The 23,935-nt window shown below is 38.4% G+C and overlaps 4 protein-coding genes and 1 pseudogene across 4 annotated transcripts; 3 read left to right on the forward strand and 2 right to left on the reverse strand.

Moving 5' to 3' along the window:
- The first annotated feature begins 321 nt into the window (after positions 1-321).
- LOC120008810 (probable carbohydrate esterase At4g34215) lies at positions 322-1,235 on the forward strand. The gene is made up of 2 exons (XM_038859176.1): positions 322-927; positions 1,032-1,235. Exons 1-2 carry the CDS (start codon positions 322-324, stop codon positions 1,233-1,235), a joined length of 810 nt encoding a protein of 269 aa, XP_038715104.1.
- Positions 1,236-5,452: 4,217 nt separating this feature from the next.
- LOC120008811 lies at positions 5,453-6,335 on the forward strand (annotated as a pseudogene).
- Positions 6,336-6,679: 344 nt separating this feature from the next.
- LOC120009578 (D-3-phosphoglycerate dehydrogenase 3, chloroplastic-like) lies at positions 6,680-9,737 on the forward strand. The gene is made up of 5 exons (XM_038860221.1): positions 6,680-7,310; positions 7,684-8,060; positions 8,143-8,253; positions 8,347-8,442; positions 8,965-9,737. The coding sequence occupies exons 1-5, from the start codon at positions 6,770-6,772 to the stop codon at positions 9,634-9,636; spliced, it is 1,797 nt and encodes a 598-aa protein (XP_038716149.1). The 5' UTR covers positions 6,680-6,769; the 3' UTR covers positions 9,637-9,737.
- A 680-nt stretch (positions 9,738-10,417) lies between these two features.
- Positions 10,418-12,345, reverse strand: LOC120009579 (probable isoaspartyl peptidase/L-asparaginase 2). The gene is made up of 4 exons (XM_038860222.1): positions 12,105-12,345; positions 11,637-11,870; positions 11,179-11,265; positions 10,418-11,085 (listed from the first exon to the last, which is right to left on the reverse strand). Exons 1-4 carry the CDS (start codon positions 12,264-12,266, stop codon positions 10,579-10,581), a joined length of 990 nt encoding a protein of 329 aa, XP_038716150.1. The 5' UTR covers positions 12,267-12,345; the 3' UTR covers positions 10,418-10,578.
- Positions 12,346-21,644: 9,299 nt separating this feature from the next.
- LOC120008647 (cyclin-D3-3-like) lies at positions 21,645-23,453 on the reverse strand. Its single transcript, XM_038859036.1, has 4 exons — positions 22,765-23,453; positions 22,466-22,667; positions 22,243-22,373; positions 21,645-22,144 (listed from the first exon to the last, which is right to left on the reverse strand). Exons 1-4 carry the CDS (start codon positions 23,245-23,247, stop codon positions 21,932-21,934), a joined length of 1,029 nt encoding a protein of 342 aa, XP_038714964.1. The 5' UTR covers positions 23,248-23,453; the 3' UTR covers positions 21,645-21,931.
- Positions 23,454-23,935: the final 482 nt, after the last annotated feature.

Raw genomic sequence — 23,935 nt, forward strand, 5'->3', positions numbered from 1 at the left:
TCTTTTCTTTTTTGTGATATGTGTTTGTTTATAAACACACAGGCCTAGGCATAGTGGCAAATCTAGAATTCATCGGCTTGAGGAAACATTTCATTTCAAACAAATATTAGATGCTAAAACACCAGCTCCCAAAACTCTCAAGCTTAGCCTCACCAACAACTCCAACTCTCCACACACAAAGGAACATAGACCCTGGATTGCTACTCCAATTCTTTTTCAGTACTTCTGCTGAATTCGATTTAAGGTTAAAATCTAACATGATTATGGGTTGCTTCGAGGGGAATCGTGGACTCAATCGAGGACGACGCTGACTCTACAACGATGATGTCCTTCTTGTTGTTGTTGATATTGATCCTTCTTGGTCACGCCCCGTTGGTGGTACGATCTCTACAAGCATCACCAAGAAGTATATTTGTCCTCGCAGGACAGAGCAACATGGCTGGCCGTGGTGGCGTGGAAGAGAACTCGGAAACTGGCCAAAACATCTGGTATGGCTTTGTACCGCACCAGTGCGAATCAAACCCTTCAATCCTCCGTCTCAACGCAGACCTAAAATGGGTCGAAGCTCACGAGCCACTCCATGCGGATATTGATGTGAACAAGACCAACGGAGTTGGACCCGGGATGGCCTTTGCCAATACGATCCTAACCAAGGACAGGGAGCTGGGGCCAGTGGGGCTTGTTCCTTGTGCCATCGGAGGTACTAAAATAGTTGACTGGAAGAAAGGGAGTGTATTATATAACCAGTTGATGCGGAGGACAAAGGCGGCGCTGCAGGGCGGCGGAATGATTAAGGCGCTTCTATGGTACCAAGGAGAGAGCGATACGCTGATCCAAGACGATGCTGTGATGTATAAGCAGAGGTTGGAGGAGTTTTTCACAAATGTTCGTGCTGATTTGCAGTACCCTATGCTACCAATATTTATGGTATACGAGTTTCTCTCTTATTATATGTATAAAATCTATGTCCGTTGTGTGATTACTTAGATGAAGATTGAAGAAGATGGTTAATTGTTATGTATACATGGTAGGTGGCAGTGGAGTCAGGAGGAACTTACATAAACATGGTAAGGCAAGCTCAATTGGGAATTCTCCTTCCTAAAGTGCATTGTGTGGACGCGCAGGGATTGCTGCTGAAACCCGGTGGTTTGCATCTGACAACCCGATCTCAGGTATCACTCGGGGAGACGTTGGCTCGCGCATTTCTCAAGTTTTCTCAAACTAGCTCTTACTAGTTCTCAGGGGTTTTTCTTTCTTTCTAAAGATAATGGCATGTTAGATAAATGAATTTTCAATGTCTACTGTGTGTGTTAGAAAATTTTCTTTTACTTTTACACTATTAAGGACATGGACAGCCCCCATCTGCAAAGTTTTGTTGCTGATATGAAGGGGTTAGCTCTTATATTTCCCCTCATTGAGAAAAAGACTTATGTAAAGATTTGTAGATGCGGAAACATTTTTTTAAGATTTTTACTTGAAAAATAGTGTATTGAACCCTAAAAAATGAAGAAGTTTGTTCTTGACAGAGTGAGTGAGGGAGAGACGACGCTAGTGGCAAGAGAGGGTATTATCCGGTGGTTTTTAGAAGAGAGAGATAGAACCTGATGCAATGCAACGTGGTGTGAAGAACACCTACTTGGACTTGTTGATTCGACACACGAATACCAGGAACAAGTCTACTTAAATCTGTTGTTCGACACACAAATACCAGATTTAATGCTTCAAAACTTTATTGATTCTAACAAATACCAAAGAATTGGAAATAAAAGGCGGCTCACCTCAATAATTTTTATTGAACACCAAAATTGAAATTCCTCAATGACGGTTACAACCTTAAATAGTAAACTAAACGAAACCCTAGTTAAACCCTAAATACTTCTAACGGGAAACAAATATCTAAAAATAAATATATAAAAGTACTCCTAATAAAAAAGATACTAGACTCCCAGAAAAATAATACTAATTGATTTACAAACAATTGATTTCCTAAAATACAAAAATAAAATATTTATCAAAAATATTTCCATCTGCATCATTGTTCCCTTGTTGGAGAAAACTCGACCTTGAGTTTTGAAGACTTGTAATAGGAAACCTCATGATTTCTTGATCACCACCCTTGTTCCCAACATACGAAACCACATTGAATTCTTGACAAAGTTTAGAAACAACATCAATAAAAAGTTCACTCCCTGTGGTTCTTCATGTATTTCTGCATAAAAATCTGAAATTGGTTTATTCATATTGAAATCATAAATTGATGGAATTTCAAACATCGCCTTGAATTTCATAATCTCTTTTTGAATCAAAAGATATTCATCATCTTGATAAATATCAAAAATTGACTACAATAATTCTTTATCTTGTTTGTCAACCGCGGGTGGCATATCTGCTCCTTGATCGCCTCCATATATAATTTTGCTGTTCAAGGATGATCGTTATCGTCGCCATCTGTTGCGTCAACGCCTCCAACTGTTGTTGCATCCGAACCATCGATCTCACTTCGACAATAAACGTCATCCACAAGTACCTCCCTAATGGCACACCTCCTTGACGGCATATTGAAGGAACCGAGCAAAGCTCCGATACCAACTAATGTATCGCGATGTGGTGGGAAGAACACCTACTTGGACCTGTTGATTCGACACACGAATATCATGAACAAGTCTACTTAAATATGTTGATTCGACACACGAATACCAGATTTAATGCTTCAAGACTTTATTGATTCTAACGACTACCAAAGAATTAGAAATAAAAGACGGCTCACCTTAATAATTTTTATTTAACTCCAACACTGAAATTACTCAATGACGATTACAACATTAAATAGTAAACTAAATGAAACCCTAGTCAAACCCTAAACACTTCTAAAAGGAAACAAATACCTAAAAGTAAATATATAAAAATACTCCTAATAAAAAAGATACTAGAGTCCTAGAAAAATAACACTAATTGATTTACAAACAATTGATTTCCTAAAATACCAAAATAAAATATTTATCAGAAATATTTTCATCTGCATCAGAACCCAATGCTGCAATGGAGTTTTTGCTTCTTGTGGGCAGTAAAGGTGAACATCTAGAAGGGACTCATGTGCCATGTGTGAGTGTTGAAGACAGAGGAGAGGGAGGTGGGAATTGGGCAGAGTTTTTTTGGGCTTATTTTTGGATTGATTTTGGGTTGGGCTACTCAACCTATGGGTTGGGTGTAAAAAATTTTAAAAAATTATGGTGTCATGAGCCGTCATGGTGCCCAAAGTCCTAGCATGGGCTACTTAAGGCAAGGGTAGGCCATGCATGTGAGCTTGATCACCCGAGTTTATGCTCATAATGGATGTCCAAAATACAAATTTGTATGTTGTCATCCTCCATTAGCAAAAAAATCTAAAAAAAGATAGGAATGAAGATGAGAATGATGTCAAAATTATCAATGTATCCCTATTCATATTGATTTGAGAATAATACGGGTAATTTCATCATTTTACAAAGATTGACCGTTCCAGTAGGAATGGGACGAAACTCCCCTCTCTTAGAGGGGGACGTAATGGTTATTCTTATTCCATTTGTAAAAGAGCTTGTATACTTGGGAATGGTTTTCAAATGTACAACGAAACATATGATTTTTACAAGTTTCGATATTCGATTCCCACTCCTCCAGAACTAACAATGCATTTACGTTTCTTCTTCATATTTGCACAGGCCAAAAATGGTTCAACCCTATTTTTCAAGTATAGCTCAAAGCCCTATCAACTCTTTGACTAACATTACCCAATGCCCGCACTTTATGAACAAGTTCATCACAATCATGTATGGACTATCCAAAATAGGTCCACGGCCTACCATGTGTATAACAATGTACTCACTATTTTTATTGTTCATATCATGTGCACAACTAGACTCCTGTCCACATCAACTCGACTCAAACTACTTGCCCGCCCACCTATTCCTCTTTTGCCTCACCTTCATCATTGGCTTCAGTCGTAATCTTCAAGGTCAACCTCAGGGATTGACCAATCACAAGCCTTCCTTTGACATCAAAATGTTGGGTTAGCTACCCCATGCAACCTTGGAATTTGCATTCGTCCTATCATAGAGGATAAGTCACAGTTGGTGACATATTCTTTTTTGTTATTGATCATGTCAACCCTCTTTTTGACACACGCGACTCTCAAATCGCTCATTTATAGGTTATCCTTGAGACCCGACTATGCATGATGTGATTTCACTACCATTTACTCTACCCAAACTATAAAAACTCATTTTCCTTCATGGAGAATGGAGGACAAACAATGTCGAACCAAGCTTATTCTCTTTTGAAGGGTAAACCATACTCTTCCTCCATTATCTTCTCAAACACTTTGGCTTTCCGTCTTTCTACATCCAATGCATCTCTCTATTTGGCTTTCCGTCTTTACTATCACAACCACCCATCTACATCCAATGCATCTCTCTATTTGGTTTTCCGTCTTTACTGACTTGACCGTCGAAATTTCTTTGGCTTGCCAAGGTCTTTTCAACTATCCTATTCTTACGTGTTTTGTAGGTTGCTGGTGGTCCACCTTGACTTTTCAACAATTATAGTTCGAGCAATTATAATCAGTGTCGGTCCTAGGGCAAAGCAACCAAAGCTACTGCTTGGGTCCTCCAGACCATAAGGGCACCAATGTTTTAATTTTTTTTACACCTCATATTAGCCTAGCACTTCAAATTCAGTCTAACTTAACTAACCATTTCTCTTACTTTCTCCCTCTCGTCTCCCTCACCTCTCTCCAAAAATCCAAAAATAAGCCAAAAAATATCCTAGCAATATGATAGTTGGTAGATTGATTGATTAATTCTAATTTCTTTTTTATTTTCAATTTTTTCTAGATATTTGAATTTGAAGATGGGTAAATAGGATTTCGGACATGCTAAAAAAAGCCAAAAAAAAAAAAAATGCTACTTTTGAATCACCAAGATCAAATTTTATACTCATTTTTGTATTTAGATTTTGGTGGTGTAAATTTATTGATCACTTTTGATATACAAATTCTTATTTGTGAATTTTCTTTTTTATTTTGGGAATAAGGAGGCACCACTGCCGTACGGCACCAAAATGACCAGGACCGAAGCTGCATACAATATTGAATTGAAATTCCAAGCTCAACGGAACATTGATCTCCAATCCCAGAAAACGAAAACTTCAAATATAAAGATAATGTTCTAATGGGGTCAAAACTATGAAATACCACTGTATCTCCGCCACTTGACTATCATTCTGAAGTGGCCTCTGTCTTTGCTCAGCGATTCACACCTGCATCAATTTTTGTCAAGAAATTCTTGAATTAATCGGCTTGAGGAAACACACCACCTCACAATACTCTCAAGCCTACCCTCACCAACAAATATTAAATCTAACACAATTATGGGTAGCTTTGAAGGGAAGCGCTCAAGGACGCTAAGTCTCAACGATGATGTCCTTGTTGTTGGTGTTGATCCTTCTTGGTCGCGGCTCATCGGTGGTACGATCTCTAGAAGCATCACCAAGAAGCATATTTGTGCTGGCAGGACAGAGCAACATGGCTGGTCGTGGTGGCGTGGAAGAGAACTCGGCAACTGGCAAAAGTATCTGGAATGGCTTTGTACCGCCCCAGTGCAAACCAAACCCTTCAATCCTCCGTCTCAATGCAGACCTAAAATGGGTCGAAGCTCACGAGCCACTCCATGTGGACATTGATGTGAACAAGACCAATGGGGTTGGACCCGGGATGGCCTTTGCCAATGCGATCCTAACCAAGGACAAGGAGTTGGGGCTGGTGGGTCTGGTTCCTTGTGCGATTGGAGGTACTAAAATAGTTGAGTGGGAGAAAGGGAGTGTATTATATGACCAGTTGATTCGGAGGACCAGGGCGGCGCTGCAGGGCGGTTGAATGATTAGGGCGTTTCTATGGTACCATGGAGAGAGTGATACGTTGATCCAAGACGATGCAGTGATGTATAAGCAGAAATTGGAGAAGTTTTTCACAGATGTTCGTGCTGATTTGCAGTACCCTATGCTACCAATATTTATGGTATACGATTTTCTCTGTTAATCAGTTACATATAAATGTTTTTGAATACTTATATGAACAAGGTTGTTAATTGTTATGTAAATAGGTGGCTCTGGCGTAAGGAGGAACCTACATAAACACAGTGAGGCAAGCTCAACCGGGAATTGTCCTTCCTAACGTGCATTGTGTGGACGCGCTGGGACTGCTCCTGAAACCCGGTGGTCTGCATCTGACCACTCAATCTCAGGTTTTACTCGGAGAGATGTTGGCTGAGGCATTTCTTAAGTTTCCTACAAGCTCGTATTAGTACTCATAGGGATTTTTCTTTCTTTCTTTCTTTCTGAAGATAATAGCGGGTTAGATAAATGAATTCTTCTGTGTTACTGTCACATAGATCAAGAATCTTGTGCAATATATTTTGATGGGATATTTATCATTTTGGTTGATACAAAAATAAAGCAGAAAATCATAGTATATGAAGATGTAAGAAGGTCAATGTGAGTAACAGAAAACCAAAACAGTCTATTTTGGGATGCTGAATGATTCTGGTACTAAATAGATTTTAATCAACAAATTAATTAATTAAATACCTCAAAACGTATCAAAGAAATTCATTAAATCGTGCTTAATAAATAAATTTATTCCAAAAAAAGCAATCGCTCTTTCTTCTTAAGCCACGGTCAGAGACAATCCAGTAGAGACCGATAGCGACAAGCCAAAAGGGATTTAGAGTGAGTGACGATGGCGTTGTTCACGGCTAATCCAACTAAACCAATCACTCCTTCCTCTATTTCATGGAGTCTCTCTCGCTCCCCTCCTTTCTTCTCCGCTGCTTGCTTCCCCGGAGTTCGCCATGAAAGGCCTGTGAAACGGTTTATTGTGTTGGCCACAGTCATGGGCGAAGCCAAGCCCACCGTCCTCGTCGCCGAGAAGCTCGGTGAGGCAGGTATCCAGCTGCTCAGGAGCTTTGCTAACGTGGATTGCTCTTATAATTTAAGTCCCGAGGAGCTTTGCAGCAAGATTTCTCTCTGTGACGCGTTGATTGTCAGGAGTGGCACCAAAGTCACTCGCGAGGTGTTCGAGTCGTCCGGTGGCAGGCTCAAGGTTGTGGGGAGAGCTGGCGTTGGGATTGATAACGTGGACTTGTCCGCGGCGACAGAGCACGGGTGCCTTGTCGTGAATGCGCCAACTGCAAATACGGTTGCTGCTGCGGAGCATGGGATTTCTTTGCTCACTGCCATGGCGAGGAACATTGCGCAGGCTAATGCCTCCGTTAAAGCTGGTTTGTCCTTGCATTTCCATTTTGAATTTATGATTAGACTCTCTGTATTTGATGTTTCTTCTTTTAGTTCAGGCATTTGATCAAGCAGTTCGCGTGCTTTTTATTGACTATACTATTTTTGTGAATCTTTTGTTTTTATGATATGTTTCAGATTTTTTATATTGTATTTGATTGCTCTTTGTTGATTGGCATTGCTTCCACTTGTAGTTCGTTAGTTTTGATTATTCCTTTATATCTTAGATTAAGTAAAAAAAAATCAACCTTTGTTTTTAACAAGTAATGAGAATTCTTATAAAAGTATGATCACATTTCCAAGGGACTATTTTTTGAAATCGTTAATTTGGTTTCTTCTCTAATGGGTTGCTGTCTCCAGGGAAATGGCAGAGAAGCAAATATGTTGGAGTGTCACTTGTAGGAAAGACACTAGCAGTGATGGGATTTGGAAAGGTGGGTTCAGAAGTTGCTCGGCGTGCCAAGGGCCTAGGCATGTATGTGATTGCGCATGATCCATATGCACCTGCAGACCGCGCTCGTGCAATAGGTGTGGAGTTGGTGGCCTTTGATGAAGCCATATCAACTGCAGACTTTATCTCCCTGCACATGCCTCTAACTGCTGCCACTTTGAAAATGTTCAATGATGAGTCTTTCTCGAGGATGAAGAAAGGAGTAAGGATTGTCAATGTCGCTCGAGGTGGAGTAATTGATGAGGAAGCTTTGGTTAGAGCTTTGAATTCTGGGATTGTTGCTCAGGTTCTTGTTTCACTGATTAGGTCTTTATTACCTTATTACTACAACAATAGAGGAAAGCTTGATCAGTCCTGGTTTCTTGCAGGCAGCGCTTGATGTTTTCGTAGAAGAGCCCCCACCACAAGGCAATAGGTTGGTGTTACATGAAAATGTAACTGCAACTCCTCATCTCGGTGCTAGCACCACAGAGGCTCAGGTTTGTTGCTCTCTGCTTGTGGAATCTATTTTAGGTCCATCAACCTTTTATTCATGATTATTGAGTCCGACTGCACTTGTGTATCTTAACCAGGAAGGTGTGGCCATTGAAATTGCAGAAGCTGTTGTTGGGGCTTTGAAAGGGGAGCTTGCTGGCACTGCCGTAAATGCGCCCATGGTTCCTGCAGAGGTACCATCATATATGAATTTGTCACTGTTGTTTTGACTAAATTTTCTTCATCATTATGGTAGACATAGAACTCATTCAAAAGTTGCACATAAGTGCATCTGATGTTTTTAGGAAAGGTTTTGTATAAGAGTTAATTTTGGATGGTTTTCTAATTGTTTTTATTTTAGTTAGTGTCACAAAGTTTAAAGTTCATGCAACTGCTCTATTCATATGAACTAAATCTGGAAACTTGAGAACTGTCAATTCACTCCCTAAGATTTCATGAGGAAGACAAGTAAACTGATGTTATTTTTGATCAGCTAGTTTTGACTTGAGGAGATTGAAAGAATAAGAAAAGAAAGGGAAACTATATTTCTGTGATGGTTTTCCATCCAGGGTTCATGAAATGGTGTAGCATGTTTGACTCTCTCTTTTCTCCTCTTGCCTCGTGGTTTTCTATATCTTGGTTAGGACCATTTTTGTTTATTTTATCTCCAGAGAAGGCTGATTTTTCCTATGTTTATTCTTTTTTAATGACTACAGGTTTTATCAGAACTTGCACCATTCCTTGTGCTTGCGGAAAAACTTGGCAGACTGGCCGTGCAACTGGTCGCTGGTGGAAGTGGTATGAGATCAGTGAAGATGATGTATGCTTCTGCCAGGGGTCCAGATGATATTGACACACGGGTGCTGCGCGCTATGATTACCAAGGGCTTGATTGAGCCGATTTCTAGTGTTATGGTGAACTTGGTAAATGCCGACTTCGCTGCTAAGCAGAGAGGCTTGAGAATAACCGAGGAGCGCGTTGTATTGGATGGCTCACCTGAGAATCCGCTAGTGTTCATCCAGGTTCAAGTTGCCGATGTAGAATCTAAATTTGCCAGTGCAATTTCAGAAACTGGCAGGATAACAGTGGAGGGAAGAGTTAAAAGTGGAAAACCCCATCTGACCAAGGTGGGATCATTTGAAGTTGATGTCAGCCTAGAAGGCAGCCTCATACTCTGCAGGCAGGCTGATGAACCAGGTATAATTGGGAAAGTAGGGAACATACTGGGAGATGAAAACGTAAATGTGAATTTCATGAGTGTTGGGAGGACTGCACAAACAAAACAAGCAGTAATGACTATTGGTGTCGATGAGGAACCAAGCAGGGAAGCACTAAAGAAAATTGGAGAGATAACCCCCATTGAAGAATTTGTTTTCCTGAAGTTGTAATGCCATGAAGGCTATTTGATGCGGAATTTTGAGGAATATTTTGTCAAAATATGTATTTTTGACTCTAATTTATCTACTCAACCACATTTAGAATGCTCCTAGCCTCCTATAGTCTTACTTCTTGTTGCAAACTTTCATATAATGCTTCATATATAAAAGATATCTGGGGTAAAGCGGCCAAGGGTTTGTCTGTGGACATTAGTGGCTAATGTTTTCCATTGTGGGCCGCAAGCCTCAACTTGGTCGTTTCATTCAAAACCCATAGGATTCACTTTGCAAAGCAAAGCCTAGTGCCTATCCCCTTCTCGGATTTATCCCTGATTTAGCTTGAGTTGTAACTAGTCAGGTTTGAAAACCAAGAATTGGCAAGGACAGTAAACAAATTGCGTTTGCTATGTGAAATGAAGAACATGTCAGGCACGCGAACTCTCGCGAATTCATTTCTTTCTAGGTAACTTGCTAATTTTATATGTAGTCAAGTGTCTACTTGCATGCTCATCTTTTGAATACGGCTCAAGCAGGGGTAGCCACCGCATAGGCTACGTGTGCTGCCTTGCTAGCAAATGGTTTGTTATCTTGTATAGCCAAGGTGGAGACGGTGAATGATCAATCACCGGCAGGGGAGGAGGACAAAGATCCAAGGCAAGATTAGGCAGGACGATGGAAGATCTGGTAATAAGGGTGGTGTCTTGGCTAGTTGGCTGTACTGTGCTGCCATAAGAGCTATTATCAGTATCCAATCAGTCATTTGGGACTGTTGTATACTGTTAATAATATAGTATTGGTTTAATGGAGAAGGGACTAATTATTATTTTTATTCGTGATAATATTCAGACTGATTACAGACCGCACCACCTGAACAACTTTTGTTGGTCTTCTCTACCCACCTAATAATGAAACAAGAAGTTCATGAAACAATCTAGTAATGGTGGATATTTTAATTTAGTTCCAAATTCCAACCTCCATGAACCCATCTTGGGTAGCACAACCTCTGAACATCCCATTTGTGTTGAACCCACAAGCCACTTCTCCGTCCTTTGACACCGCGATCAACCCAGCTTGACCTTCATCGAGCCTCTCCTTGATCACATAATCCACAGCCGCTTGAAGCCCAAGCCCCTTGTACTCCATCACAGCCGCCACATCTCGCGCCAAGGTCCCGCGTATGATAGCCTCTCCTTCCCCTGTACAAGATACCCCACAAAGATTGCACGCGTAGGTCCCTGACCCAATCAGTGGCGAATCACCAATCCGGCCGCTCATCTTGTTCATAAGCCCACCAGTTGATGTAGCCGCCGCGCACCTTCCCTGGCTGTCCACCACCACACATCCAACCGTCTCCGGCGCGTAGATGCTGATTGGGAGTCCGTTCATTTGCAAGGGACTGTCCACGGCCGCAGCAACTGCAGTGCAAGATTCCAATCCAGCAATCGGGACTCTGTAATCGAACTGGCATCGACCAAATTTGGGACGTCAAAGATTCGCTCACCAAGTGTTTGTAAAATTGTTAAAAAGAGGGATGACTAAGGAGGTTCAACATACCAAGATGGAGTTCGCTTCCTTTGCCAGCTTTAGCATTCCCTTGTTTTCCTCGGTGATGAAATATTCATTCTCCACGAGCTCAACACCCTAAACCAACGCCAAATCCAAGAAATTATAAATAAAATTTTAAAATTAATTATTATATATCTTTTTGCCTAGCAAGAGAATAAAAATATAACGGATCATTTTGAAATAGTAAACTTAACCGTAGTAATTCTTAGTGTAAACGGTAAATCATGAGTTCTCGCAATTTACAAGATGATCCTTGCTCAACCCAACATGGACTAATATCACCCTTAATTATTTGCATGTGGTCCGGGATTTATCAATCACTATGCTAACAATAAAAGAAGTAAAGATCACATATGCACGTGCCAGGAAGCATGGCAGACGATTCCTTCGGTATTAGTTCGATACACGTAGCACTGTAGCAGCAAGAGTTAAAAGAGGAAATGAACCTGTTGCCTGGCGAAGGCTTCGGCGCCTGAGAAGGCCAGATAGGAATGTGGAGACTTGTCCATGACCAGACGTGCCAGAGAGATCGGGTTTTTCACGGTGGTTAAGCCCGATACGGCGCCGCATCTTCTCTTGGGCCCATCCATGATACTGGCTTCCATCTCCACCGTTCCGTTCTCTGACAGGGCAGATCCACGGCCTGAATTGAACAGGGGATCAGTTTCTAGTTCTCTCACCTGCAAAATTATATTCATGCCTTAATAAACCAATCGATAAACACGGACACTGGTTGAACTGAAAAGGGATTTGCTTTCAATTGCCCACTCTGTTTTGTCACTGTTTAAAGTTTAAACAGAGACGGTTACAAGAACCAGAGTCCTCGTTTGTATGTTTTTATTATATGGTTGATTAAGTATGGACATATCCGACAATGCAATAAAAATTGAAAACAGAGAGAAACAGAGACGTACAACAAGTTCAACAACATCAATTGCAGGGAGATTGGAACGAAGAGCAGAGATGCCAAGATTAAGGCAGCGAGTGAGGAGCAATTTGGCCTCCTCTTGTTTCTCAGTGGGAAGATTCGGGTCAATACCAGCGCCTCCGTGCACTGCAATAGCCCAGCCTCCCATGTTTTCTCTTGCTCTCTCTTGGCTCTCTGCGGCGCCGCCCTCTGTCTCTGGTTTGTGGTGGTTGTGTCTACGAATGCAAAATGAGGGGGGGTTGTGTGTGTTTATATAGGCCCTTCTCCGGACTCCAAATCTCTCTGAGTCACATTTCAATGTGGGTTCTTTAAAAAATTTCACAAGAATTCCGACTTAATTAGACACAGGCACCACAAATAACCAGGGTTTTTTTCGCGGAAAATTCTTCATACCCCTAAATTATGCTTTTCATTTTACCCCTAATTCATGTGGGGCAATCATACAAATTCCACAGTATTTTTTTTGTCTCAACTATCCTAAACATTGATATGGATACACATGATCTCTCTTATTGATCATATGGGGTATGTGAGGACCACGGTCATATACCCTCCCAATCATGGACTACCAAACCATTTCCTAAGGCACCAATTACCAAAATCGTTTAAAAATTATTTAAATTTCCAAAAGCGAAATTGTTCCATACCTGTTTATCACTGGGTACCTATTTACCATCGAACTTCTAATATTTTTTATTTTTTTATAAATGATTGGATAACCAACCATTTTCAGATTTAGAAATCCGAACACTAATCCGTCTCAAACCTGAACCCGAAATTCGAATCATGCATTAAAACATAATAAAATAACATAATCAATCATCTAAAACAAGTCTATAACAAATCAAAAATATCAAACAAGTCTACAACTATTCAACAACATCTAAATTATAATCACCAACAAAACAAAATAATACGATTTGTTAAAAAATTGAATAACTCATTTCACTTTTTTTAATATAGTTTGATTTATCATGTTATTATAGCAAGATCTATCACTCTATTATGTTGTTTTATTTAACATGATTTATCATGTTATACTTTACAATTATAATAGTGTACATTTATATAGTATGATTTAGAATATTATTACTATAATTCACTTTTTTTTATAATATTGTCAATATAATATATTTTACTAGTAGTGTAATTAAATTTATATATTAAACAGTTCGAGTACCCTAAACCCGACATCAAAAAACCAAAACCAAATCGAAATCGTGATGGGTTTAAAAATTAAAACCGAAACCATTTTCAAACCTTATAAGATCAATTTTCGAGTTTTAAACAGATCGGTTATCTTGTGAATGGTGGATAGGTCATTTTTTTTTGTCATCTTTAGTTGGTAGCGTTGCTCTTTTTGTATAGTCAATGGCTATCATATGCCATATAAGACCGTGGGTAAATAGGTTTACACTCTTGACCTTTAATAGCGTTTTTCAATTAGATTTTGACACGGCCGGCATAGTCATCCTGTAATGTGTTAGTACGTAGAGTCCGACCCAGACAATTCCCTCAGTAGATTTATTATTTTATTATTGTGTATTTTTTAATTTGATTAAGACACTAGTTAATCGATGAATTTTAAAGTATTCATGTTCGGAAAACTAGCATAAACAAAATAGACATTTTTGGTGTTTATCACTTTCAGGATTTATGTTCAAGATCCAGCTGAGCGGTTGTTGACATCAAATTGAAAACTGAGAGGTTGATTCTCAACAATATTCTAACATCAAATCTTGTAACACCGCACCGCTCCTCATTAATAATATTTTGTCCGCTTTGAGTCGGTATGATTTTGTCTTCCCAAACTCAGTACTAGTTCATACTAGTTTGACCCACTTAATCATTTTGTCACTCGATAACTCGTCCAATACCACCAAAGTTACATTGCAGAGGCTTGTGATCCTGCCCGCTTAAGCCGAATGTTACAAATTTGGTCATTTCCATTCGTAGCACATGCAATACCAATATTTCCATATTTAAAAGATTAGATTTTGTTTCCTCTCCAAATTATTTTTGAAGGCTTTGCACAAATTGATCCCAATATTCAAATATTAATCAGGTAGATGCGTACATGTATTAATATGATTGGTTGAAGTCCATATCTTCCTATTGGATTCAGATATGCTGCAATTGATATTTGCTTTGCAGCTATTGTTGAAATTTAGTTGATGAGGTGTAGATCTTTTAGACCGTTGGATGTGCGGTTTATGTCTTGGATCTCCCAAATAGAATTGATGTAAAGTACGTGCCTTAAATTCCCCAAATAGCGGCAATAATACCAAATATCAATATTGGAGCCTTTCCAAATCCGTACATGTATATGGGTGTCCGTTTTGGATTGTTTGGTTTCCAAAGATATATTGAGCCCCACGATCTTGTTCCTTCTTAACCTAACTATAAAGGGTCCAATCCAAGCCTAAGTCACTTGGGCTAAGAAAATGTCTTGTTGATGTAATGAGTGGGGGTTTGTCCTTATAAATTGTAAGAAATTGTCACATCTTACCGATGTGGTACTTTTACGGAGGTAGGAAAACAAATACATATGGGTTCCACCTACTCTACTTCCTGGGAGGAGAGGTGATGGCAAAGAATTAAACACAAGTATGATGGGATAATGATGAGTTGATAAGAATGGTGATTGGCTGGATTTGGTAAAGATGATGACTAGAGTATGAGATGTCATTTAAGATTAGCTTGTAGACCTTTATTCAACCCAATTAATATATACACATATACAAATATATAGCATTCTTCCATAGACACGTCAGCATGAACATATATATGCATAGGAAATGTACGTCTTCCATTTGATCTTCTCATCTTGGGCTCCTCTAGCTGTCATCTGGGGACGGCTGAGATTTCTTCTTTGATTTCCAGATTTATACACAAAACTTATCGACATTCTCATTAAAATATTGATCGGGTACAAGAGCCATACATAGGGAGGGCTTTAACCGTACATGAATTTGTATATCAAGTCTAGACTCTAGAACAGAAGACCAAAAAAAAAAGAGAGAGTGGTGGAATCCAAGTTGGATAAAAGAGCCCTTAAACTTCATGAAAGGTCATCTCTAGCAAAACCCGTGACTTGTAATGTGCTCTATGTTTGTTTGTCCATATATATATATATATATGCACACACATAAACTGATATACATAGCAAGTCATTTGGGATGGTATTTGTAGGCCTTGTGGGCTCCCACTAGAGTTGGTGACGCCCCAACACCTGATTTGTGTATATGCATGTTCAATTAACATTAAGAGTGTGTTTGGATTGAGTGATTTTGGAGGGAATCAAAGAGAACGGAAATGGAGGGGAGAGAAGGGAAGAGAAAGGAATGAAGAATTCTCTCATGTTTGGATAGATAAAAAAAAGAAAGGAAAGAAAAGTGGCTTAATTTACTAATTTATCCTTACTTTTTATGTTTAAGTATTATGTACAAGGGTAAAAATTTTGGGGAGGAAAAATTTTGACAAAAATTTAATGAAATCTTCCTCCCAAATTCTCTCAAATCTCTCCCCTTAATTTTTTATAAACTATCCAAACAAGAGAATTTGAAGAAAACTCTATTTCCCTTCCCCCCAAATCTCTCAATCCAAACACACTCTAATCGTCATCGGATAATTAACAAAAGAAAAAAGCATTACCAAATCGAATCCGAGGGTAGGTTCAGTGTTGAAAAACACTGGACCCAATTGATGCGCTAACAATTTTTTAAAAATTCTAAATATGTAATATTTAGCATGAAGAATTCGATGATATATTTTTTGTTCCATATAAGAATCAAATTCATAACAAGCGAAAATCGAATGTGTTAAGTTTAACAGTTGTGGTACACTGGTACGTGAATGCGAGAAAGTAACGAAAATGGAAGTACACGAAAGATTGCATTGCCAAACACACCTCCTTTTCACTAATCCAATCTTATGTTAACATAGATGGTGATGAAACCAAACATAAATTCTCCTTTTCACTAATCCAATCTTATGTTAACAGAGATGCTAATGAAACCAAATATAAATTCAGCGTATATACATACATACATATATATATATATATAAGTATTGGTGGGTGTCGGTGTCGGTGTCGGTGTCAGTGTGTCATATCGTATCTACCCACAAACTGGGGGTATCTATATATGAAGATTCTCTACCATTCACGAATAAAGGGAGACACTTCTTGTTGTGCGCTCCAACAGATTCCCATTATGTGTTCTGTTTGTGTCGTATTAGGTTGAGTATCTCCACTACTTTGTCTGCACGTGTTTAGTCAGATTCCAGTCCCTACACAGCTGGTTCTGTTTCTTTCATTTGTCTTCTTTTATGCTATAAAAAAAAAAAAAAAAGTGAATTACATTCAAATAAATATTCTTTACACACTACATTTACCGATCTTCATCTAACTAAACATGGAATAATTGTTTGCTTTTCGCTTTAAAAAAGAATAATTTTTTTTTTGTAATGAAAGATGAATTACTGCCATTTAAACAACAAAAAATAAAGATAGAATTACATCTAAGTAAGATAAATTATTTTATTTTTCGATTCATTCTGTAAATCCTAGCCACCTCCACTCTCTAAAGTTTCTCTCAACCAAAATTTCTATCGTAGTACAAATCTGAGTTGGAGGAGGAAATCTTTTTATAACATCTCTTCCTCCTCCATACACCTTTTATATAATGTCCTTTTAATTTTTTTTTCTAGTTTGTACATCAAGTATATATACAATTTCTATTTTGTTTGATAAGGAATACACAACGTTTCTTCAACACATTGTTTTTCATGAAGATGAAATATGGTTCTTCTCATCCATCTGTCGTGGATTCTTCATAACACTGATTCTGTTGGTGTGTTCCAACGACATATATTTGATGCATAGTGATAAGACTCCTAGATCTGATGGAGATAGGTATTTCTTGATGAAGGGGAAGTCAAGAATCTTGATCCAATCCATGCATCTTGTTTTTGCTTTCTGTTTTTGTTTAGTATGCCCGGGTTTATCTCGTGATACGGTTATTCGGTTAGATGTCGGTGTTGTCCGGTAAAAGGTAGTTCTTAACTTAAAAAGATACGTATCATATATACAATATTGAAAGAAAGATTTGGCAGATACTAAATGCATTGAATCTTTCAAAAATGTTGAAGCAGCCATTGTCCCAAACCTTTTGTTTATATTGTCTCTTTGTGAAAATTATAAGATACTTTGTTTAAAATCTAGCAAACATTTGTGAAAATCGACAAGAACCCTTACCCACTTGGACATAAAGTGGGTTCTAGTGCTGAAGCATATCAAAGATGGTCTTTTCCTCTTCTGTTTGGGCATTTTGTTTAGAGCGTGTTTGTATTAAGAGATTTGGATTGAAGGGAAGATAATAGAAATGAGAGTTCGTTCCAATTCTCTTATTTGGATAGTTTTAAAAAAATAGAGGAAGATATTTCAAGAGAATTGAGGGAAGATTTTCTCAAATTTTTGCCAAAATATTTCCTCTTCAAAATGGGATCATTTGGAGGGAAGGGAAGGGAGAGTTAAGTTATCTATATTTTAATGTAAAAAAAAAAGGTAAGTTAATAAATTAAATCAATTTTATTTCCTTCCAAACAAGAGAAATAACAAATCATTTCCTTTTTTTTTTTTCCTATTCAAACATGAAAGAGAGAAATGTATTATACCTTCCATTCCATTCCCTTCTCTTCTCTTCCCTCCGTTCACTTTTCTTCGCTTTCCTCAATCCAAACACACTCTTAATATTAATTAATTGAGGGTCTTGTGAACCAGTGCTCTAGAAGTAAAGGTCAAAGATTCACTATAACATGTCATGTGTGATGAACACTTTCTCTCCTAATTTTCTTAAACTTAAAATACATATTCCAATAAAGCTTTTTCAGATTCCAAAATATCTCTATATCATTTATCCAACGTCTTTAAGGGCACTAGATAATATTTCCTATTAACTTAATAAAAATTTGTGATTCCATTTTTCATTGTGATAAGGCATATTGCACTATTACGAACACAAAAAAATAACCCCAAACATCTTTGGCACTCGTCTTGTGCCGCACCAAGGATGGAAATCTTCAAGCATGGATCTCAAATTGATGGATGGATGGATCTTAACTTTAACTCGATTGAAAGGACACAATGGCTTGTCATGTGATATTGCATGAGGTATTGGATTACGTGCTTCATTATGATTCATGAGCTGTTCATTGATGCAAAATGTTGGTTTTAGAAATTGATGGGAAGTGACCAAATACAAGATGGTGGTGGTGTTGTAGGCAAGCATATTAGACTAATTGACGACTTTTTGGCACTACATTCCAAGATTGCGGGATAATATATATGCACTTTGTTTATGCAACATCAACTATTACCGTGGTGATGTTGCAAGCATACATGCATATGCATGGGGTAGCTCATGTGATTGTAACGCAAGCAGATCAAGAAAACAATAATGAATCAAATCAACATTTGATGAAAAGAGTAACACTGGAATATCCATAAGAAATTTGAGAGAAAACTCTCTAGGTTTTGATATATTTTATAAAATGATAGATCATGACCATTAGAGTCGGCTATAACCCTAATAAAAATTAAAACGTAAAATGCAAAATTTTAAAAATACCATTGAAAACAGAAAAATGTCTGTTAGAGGCCCGAAACGATATAATTTGGTGAAACGAGGGTGGGGCCAAGGATTAAAAAAGAATCCTTGTTCGGTTCAGAACACTGTTTTGCTTCAGTCAATCAAATTTCATCGAATTCGGACAACATTTGTCAAAACAATTCCATATCAACCCAATCATTTTCAAGCCCACTAAAGTGATTTCTACTGATGGGTAAAACCTATAAATAACCGCAATTTCAGTGGCAGCAACCTAACAACCTTATTTAGTCCTATATTATATCAGATTGATCGACACTGGACCTGTACTGCCCATTTGGCTATGTCATGGGCTTTTGATGCCCTCCAGTTGTTGTGACCAACAGTATCCCAATTAGCTCATCCCCTATCATCCAATTAGGATATCTCTTGAAGGAAACAAAACTAATAATAATAATAATACGCAAAATAAAAATCTCTGAAGAAAGAAATCGACAGGTTGGACAGTGTTAGGCGGCCTTTTGGGCCAAAAGCAAGCCCTTAATACTGCCTCTTGGGGCCCAGTAAGCAGAGCCCACCAGGACCACCTTCGCAATTATAAATGCCATGATTTGTCTCCCAGCCTAAACACCACACGAAATAGATTTAAATATTTTTTGTGCAGGGTTGAATAGTTTTTTTGGCATTGCCTGGAGATAGTGACCTCTCTGTTACTGGACCAGATAGTTGGGGCCCAACCCAACAACAAGCCCATCTTGTGGTGCCAACATCATCAATTGGTCTGCGACCAAAATTCTAGTCATACATATACACATATATATATATATATATTTGCGGTCCTTCAAAATTATACCCATCAGGCAGGGAATGTGCATCCCCTGCCCAAGGAAGTGAGAAGTGGCCACTGATTTCAATCCCATTATATACACTGATTTTGTTAAGACTAATACCCTATATCGGATTGGTATAACTCAACCGAGTAGTGTATAAGTAGAGATCTTGCACTTCTCACATAAGGATACATTTTTTGCGGCCTAAGAATCAATAACGATTGTTCACGAATAATAAATTCGTGCGGCGGGCTCATAATCCAAAATAAACAATATACTTAATGTGTTTGGGCTTGGATTTTCAATAGATTTCAATCATACCAAAACCTTAAATTCAATTCAGTATATATCAAAAGCTTTATGGGTAACTAGTGATGTAACGTGACTATCTTTGAACATGAAGAGGCACTATTGCACGATTTGGTATTGGCCACAATGTCATGACTCATAGCCGGTGGTGGTTGCTGCAACAAATGTGGATCTGTTTTTGTTTAATGAATGCTGGATTGCTGGTGGCTGGTCCTGGTGAGGGACCAGCTTTGACAAGTTCAAAGGTTGTGGATGTTCACTGGAACCCAATTACCTTTACCCAACTCTCTCTCTCAGTGTCTCTCTCTCTCTCTCTCTCTCTTGATCATTAAATCCAATATCTTATCATTGTCATCTCTGTTTTTTCTTTTCTTTCTTTTTCCTTTTTCAGGTTGAAATTACACTAACCACCAAAATTAAAGAAACAAAGGATCAAACTAAAGAAACCCACACCAACAAAAATCTAAAGATTGTGTCTCCCAATTTCAACATTCCCCAACTTTTCCTCTTTTTTCCTCCCCTGTTTTTGTGTGAGTGTGTTTTAGGTGAATCTAATTGCATTTAACATCTCTTTATAATCTCCTCTTATTCCTCCTTTTTGTACTTAATGCGGGTTGCACTCTACTTTATCAAAAAAGATTGATTTAAACATGAAAAATCATGGTTTATAATTGTTTAAATGATGATACAAGTGATGATTATCTTTAGTATTTTAAAGTGGTAGAAAATCACATGCAAGCCTTGTTGTTGTGGGTGTCTTTTGTGCACCTCGGAAGAAGAAGAAGGTTTTTTGTGCAATTCTAGAAGTATTGACTGAAAAGGAAAGACTGAAATGTAACTCAAATGACACTCATATGTTTGTATCTCATAAAAATTTCGAGTTCGAACCTCTCCTGTCATTTTTTTTAAAAAAATTTACTTGCCCAATAACAAGTACGACAGCACCATTGCCTGGCATTAGAACTGATAAGGATATGCCTTTCATAGATCCTAATAAAACATTGTGGTTGATTGGGATTTTAGAACTGACAGGGAAATGCCTAAAAAAGTGATTACGGTGGATGGTGATTGGGATGTTATTATAGCTAAAATGTCAAATATCCGTAAATAACAACTCCCACTCTGTCAATTAGGTAGGGGATTCGATTGGCCAAACATTACAATTCAATTGATTTGGTCCCCTGTCCTGCTAATGGTCTCTGTGTGTATATTCTGTCTTTGAAAAACAGGAGATTGTAATGTTGTTGTTCCATTGCCTCTCCTTCCTTTGTCAAGGGTAGCTCTGCTTCTGCCCAACTGTCGAAAAACTTGAAATGTTGTTAAAGATTATCTCCATACCTGATAAGATAGATGTGATCATGTGAAAAATAATCATAAATTATGAACAAACAAAAAAAAAAGACTCTGTGTGACAGCTGGGAGGCTCGCTCATGTCTCAGTCAATTTTTAACCAGAGTCGCACAGAGGACCAGCTCTTTAATCGAGGTCAAATCCCCAACAGTGGCCGACAACGTGTTCTTCCCTTCACATGCAAACAAAATTACAAAAGCCCCCTTCTTTGGATTTCACTCTCTACTCAAAGTCCCAAAGTTGTACATAAAAGCAGAGGAGTTTACATAATCATTTGCATTAACGTAGAATGAGTAAGATCAAGCTGCGAATTAAGGGTATTTGCAGATTATTAGAGTAATTGAGCAATGTATGCAATTGAATTTATGATCAGCATCTACGACTGATATAAATCATATATGTTCATTGAAACAAAAGTGAACTAAAACAGAGAGAGAACTCTTGATTCTTTATTTCCATGTTGTTTTTAACCTTCCATCCGGATAAAATGCCAACCATCTCTGTTCCTGGAACCCCACAACCAATTTGGAGAAAAGCAGAGACGGTTGGCAATTTAACTTGCAAATCAAAACGAACATCATCTATCATTACAATAATATAGTAATAATAATAATATATGGAGTCCGTGACGAAGATGAAGGAAAAAAAAAATTGACCAAGAACTAGCGAGGAATAGTAGTGGTGAGGATATTTTCTGCAGGTCGTCCTGCACTGTATCAGCTCTGCACGGCTCTGCTCTTCTTGGACAAAGGTTCAGGGGAGGAAGACACAGATGATGCCTCGGCCCGTGAATCGTTCGAGTTGTCCGAGCTAAATGACACATCGATTACGCGATCTGGGCTGCCCGGAATTGTACCCAATTTGCGTTTATTGGATTGAATGCCAGATGCGAATTCCATTACCAGCTTACAGCACTCGTCTACCTTGTCCTGTTAAGGTATCATCAACAATAATTAGTATACCTTAATAATATTATTAAGGTTTGGAATCTTGGATTGTACAAATCGATGATGAAAAGGACAATTACATTCTCGATTCCAAGAATGCCCAATATCTGGTCCTGGTATTCTGCACGGAGACAGGGCTTCACAGTATCGATAACGTGCAGCATTACAGCAGGAGCCATTACAGATGGTCGATAATGGGTGAACCTAGAGTCTGCAGATCATAAAGAGACACAAGTAAGCGTTAAATCGATAGCAAAAATGTAAAAGTAACGATCTTTGCTTTCGGGTTTCGTTCTTGGTTACCTGAAATGACGGATAACAGGATGCACTCACATCTTCGGAGAAATTCCCAACAGAGATGGTCCTTAAACTCAAGTCTTCTTGCAATGTAATCAAAGAATGAAATTGGGGTTACGGGATTCATCTTCCAATCAAGCGTAGACAGAACCAGAATCTCCATTCTTTTGATGGTTTTGGCATCAAACACGTACCTACTCTCCTCCACCTAAACAAGCCAAAGAAAACTCAAAACCCCCACATTGGTTCACAAATCGAAGACGATACAACAAATCAAACCCATAAAGCAAAAATTAACGAAATACCTGCAGGTCCAATAGAAGGGGCACTTGAATCTCCTCCACTTTAGCGGCAAGAGAGAGACAAGCCACAGCAGCAAGTTGGGCCATCCATGGCTTCTCTCTTTGGAACTCGAAACTGAATAAGAACCTATCGAAATAGTTTACAGCAAGAACCCCAGTAAGGGCAGAGAAATTGTAGTGGGCATTGACCTTGAGAATCCAATCCACAGCCTCACGACGAGCCCAAGCCAGAGATTGGTTTGTTTCCATGGTTTTGTACAAATCGTTCTCCACTTGCTTGCCAAGCAATGAAGAAAGCTCTTCATCTTCCCAAGACAAGTCTTGTTCTACCAATATCGGAATAGATTCACAGGATTTGTTGCCATCATTAACGTCATAGCTCTCTTGTTGTAAGAAATTATCATCCCCAACTTCCTCCTCCCAGTTTTTTTCACTGCAATACAGAGCATCATAAAAAGAATCGTTTTGAAGACTATGCAGGGCCATCTTCTTCTGAGAAGAAGAGGAAGAGATCTTGGTTCATTATACACAAGATAAAGAGATTAAGAAAGAGAGGCCTAAAGACCTAGTTTGAGGCATTCTCTCTCTCTCTGTCTCTGTACGTGAAAGAAGTGGTAGGAAGCGAGAGAGGCGGGACTGTTTGGCCAGTCTCTCACGGAGCAAAGAGAGTGTTGAGTGTGTGTTTGTGTATGGTCTCTTATTATTTGTTTGTGGGTTTTGCGCTGCCTTTTCTGTCATGTTTTGTTAATTAGTTTTTGTAGAACCCACAACTTTTTGACATATTGTAAATTGATTTATTCTCTAGGATCAGAATTATAAATTTTAAAAAATTTCAAAATTCCCTCATTCATTGTAAGAGATCTATGGACTCTTGCACAATTTTCATCTCATAATTTGTGAGATGTGTCGTATCAAGACTATTGTAATGCACCATTTTTAACCAATTCAACTTTTGGACCGTTGTATCATAAGATTTAGATTTGATGGTTGAAATTTACGTATTAAGTTTCAAAATTTTCTTTAACCAATTATGTCTCTTTAACTTTATGTTTATCTCTCTCAAATGTTATCTATTAAAATCAAACAACATTCCCAATTGTTTTTATAGATACATCTTACGTCTCATCTATTTGTATTCTCTCTCAAAATCAAACGGCGATTTTCAACGGAGACC

This window comes from Tripterygium wilfordii, chromosome 11 (genome assembly GCF_013401445.1).
Source record: "Tripterygium wilfordii isolate XIE 37 chromosome 11, ASM1340144v1, whole genome shotgun sequence".
Classification (NCBI taxonomy): Eukaryota; Viridiplantae; Streptophyta; class Magnoliopsida; order Celastrales; family Celastraceae; genus Tripterygium; species Tripterygium wilfordii.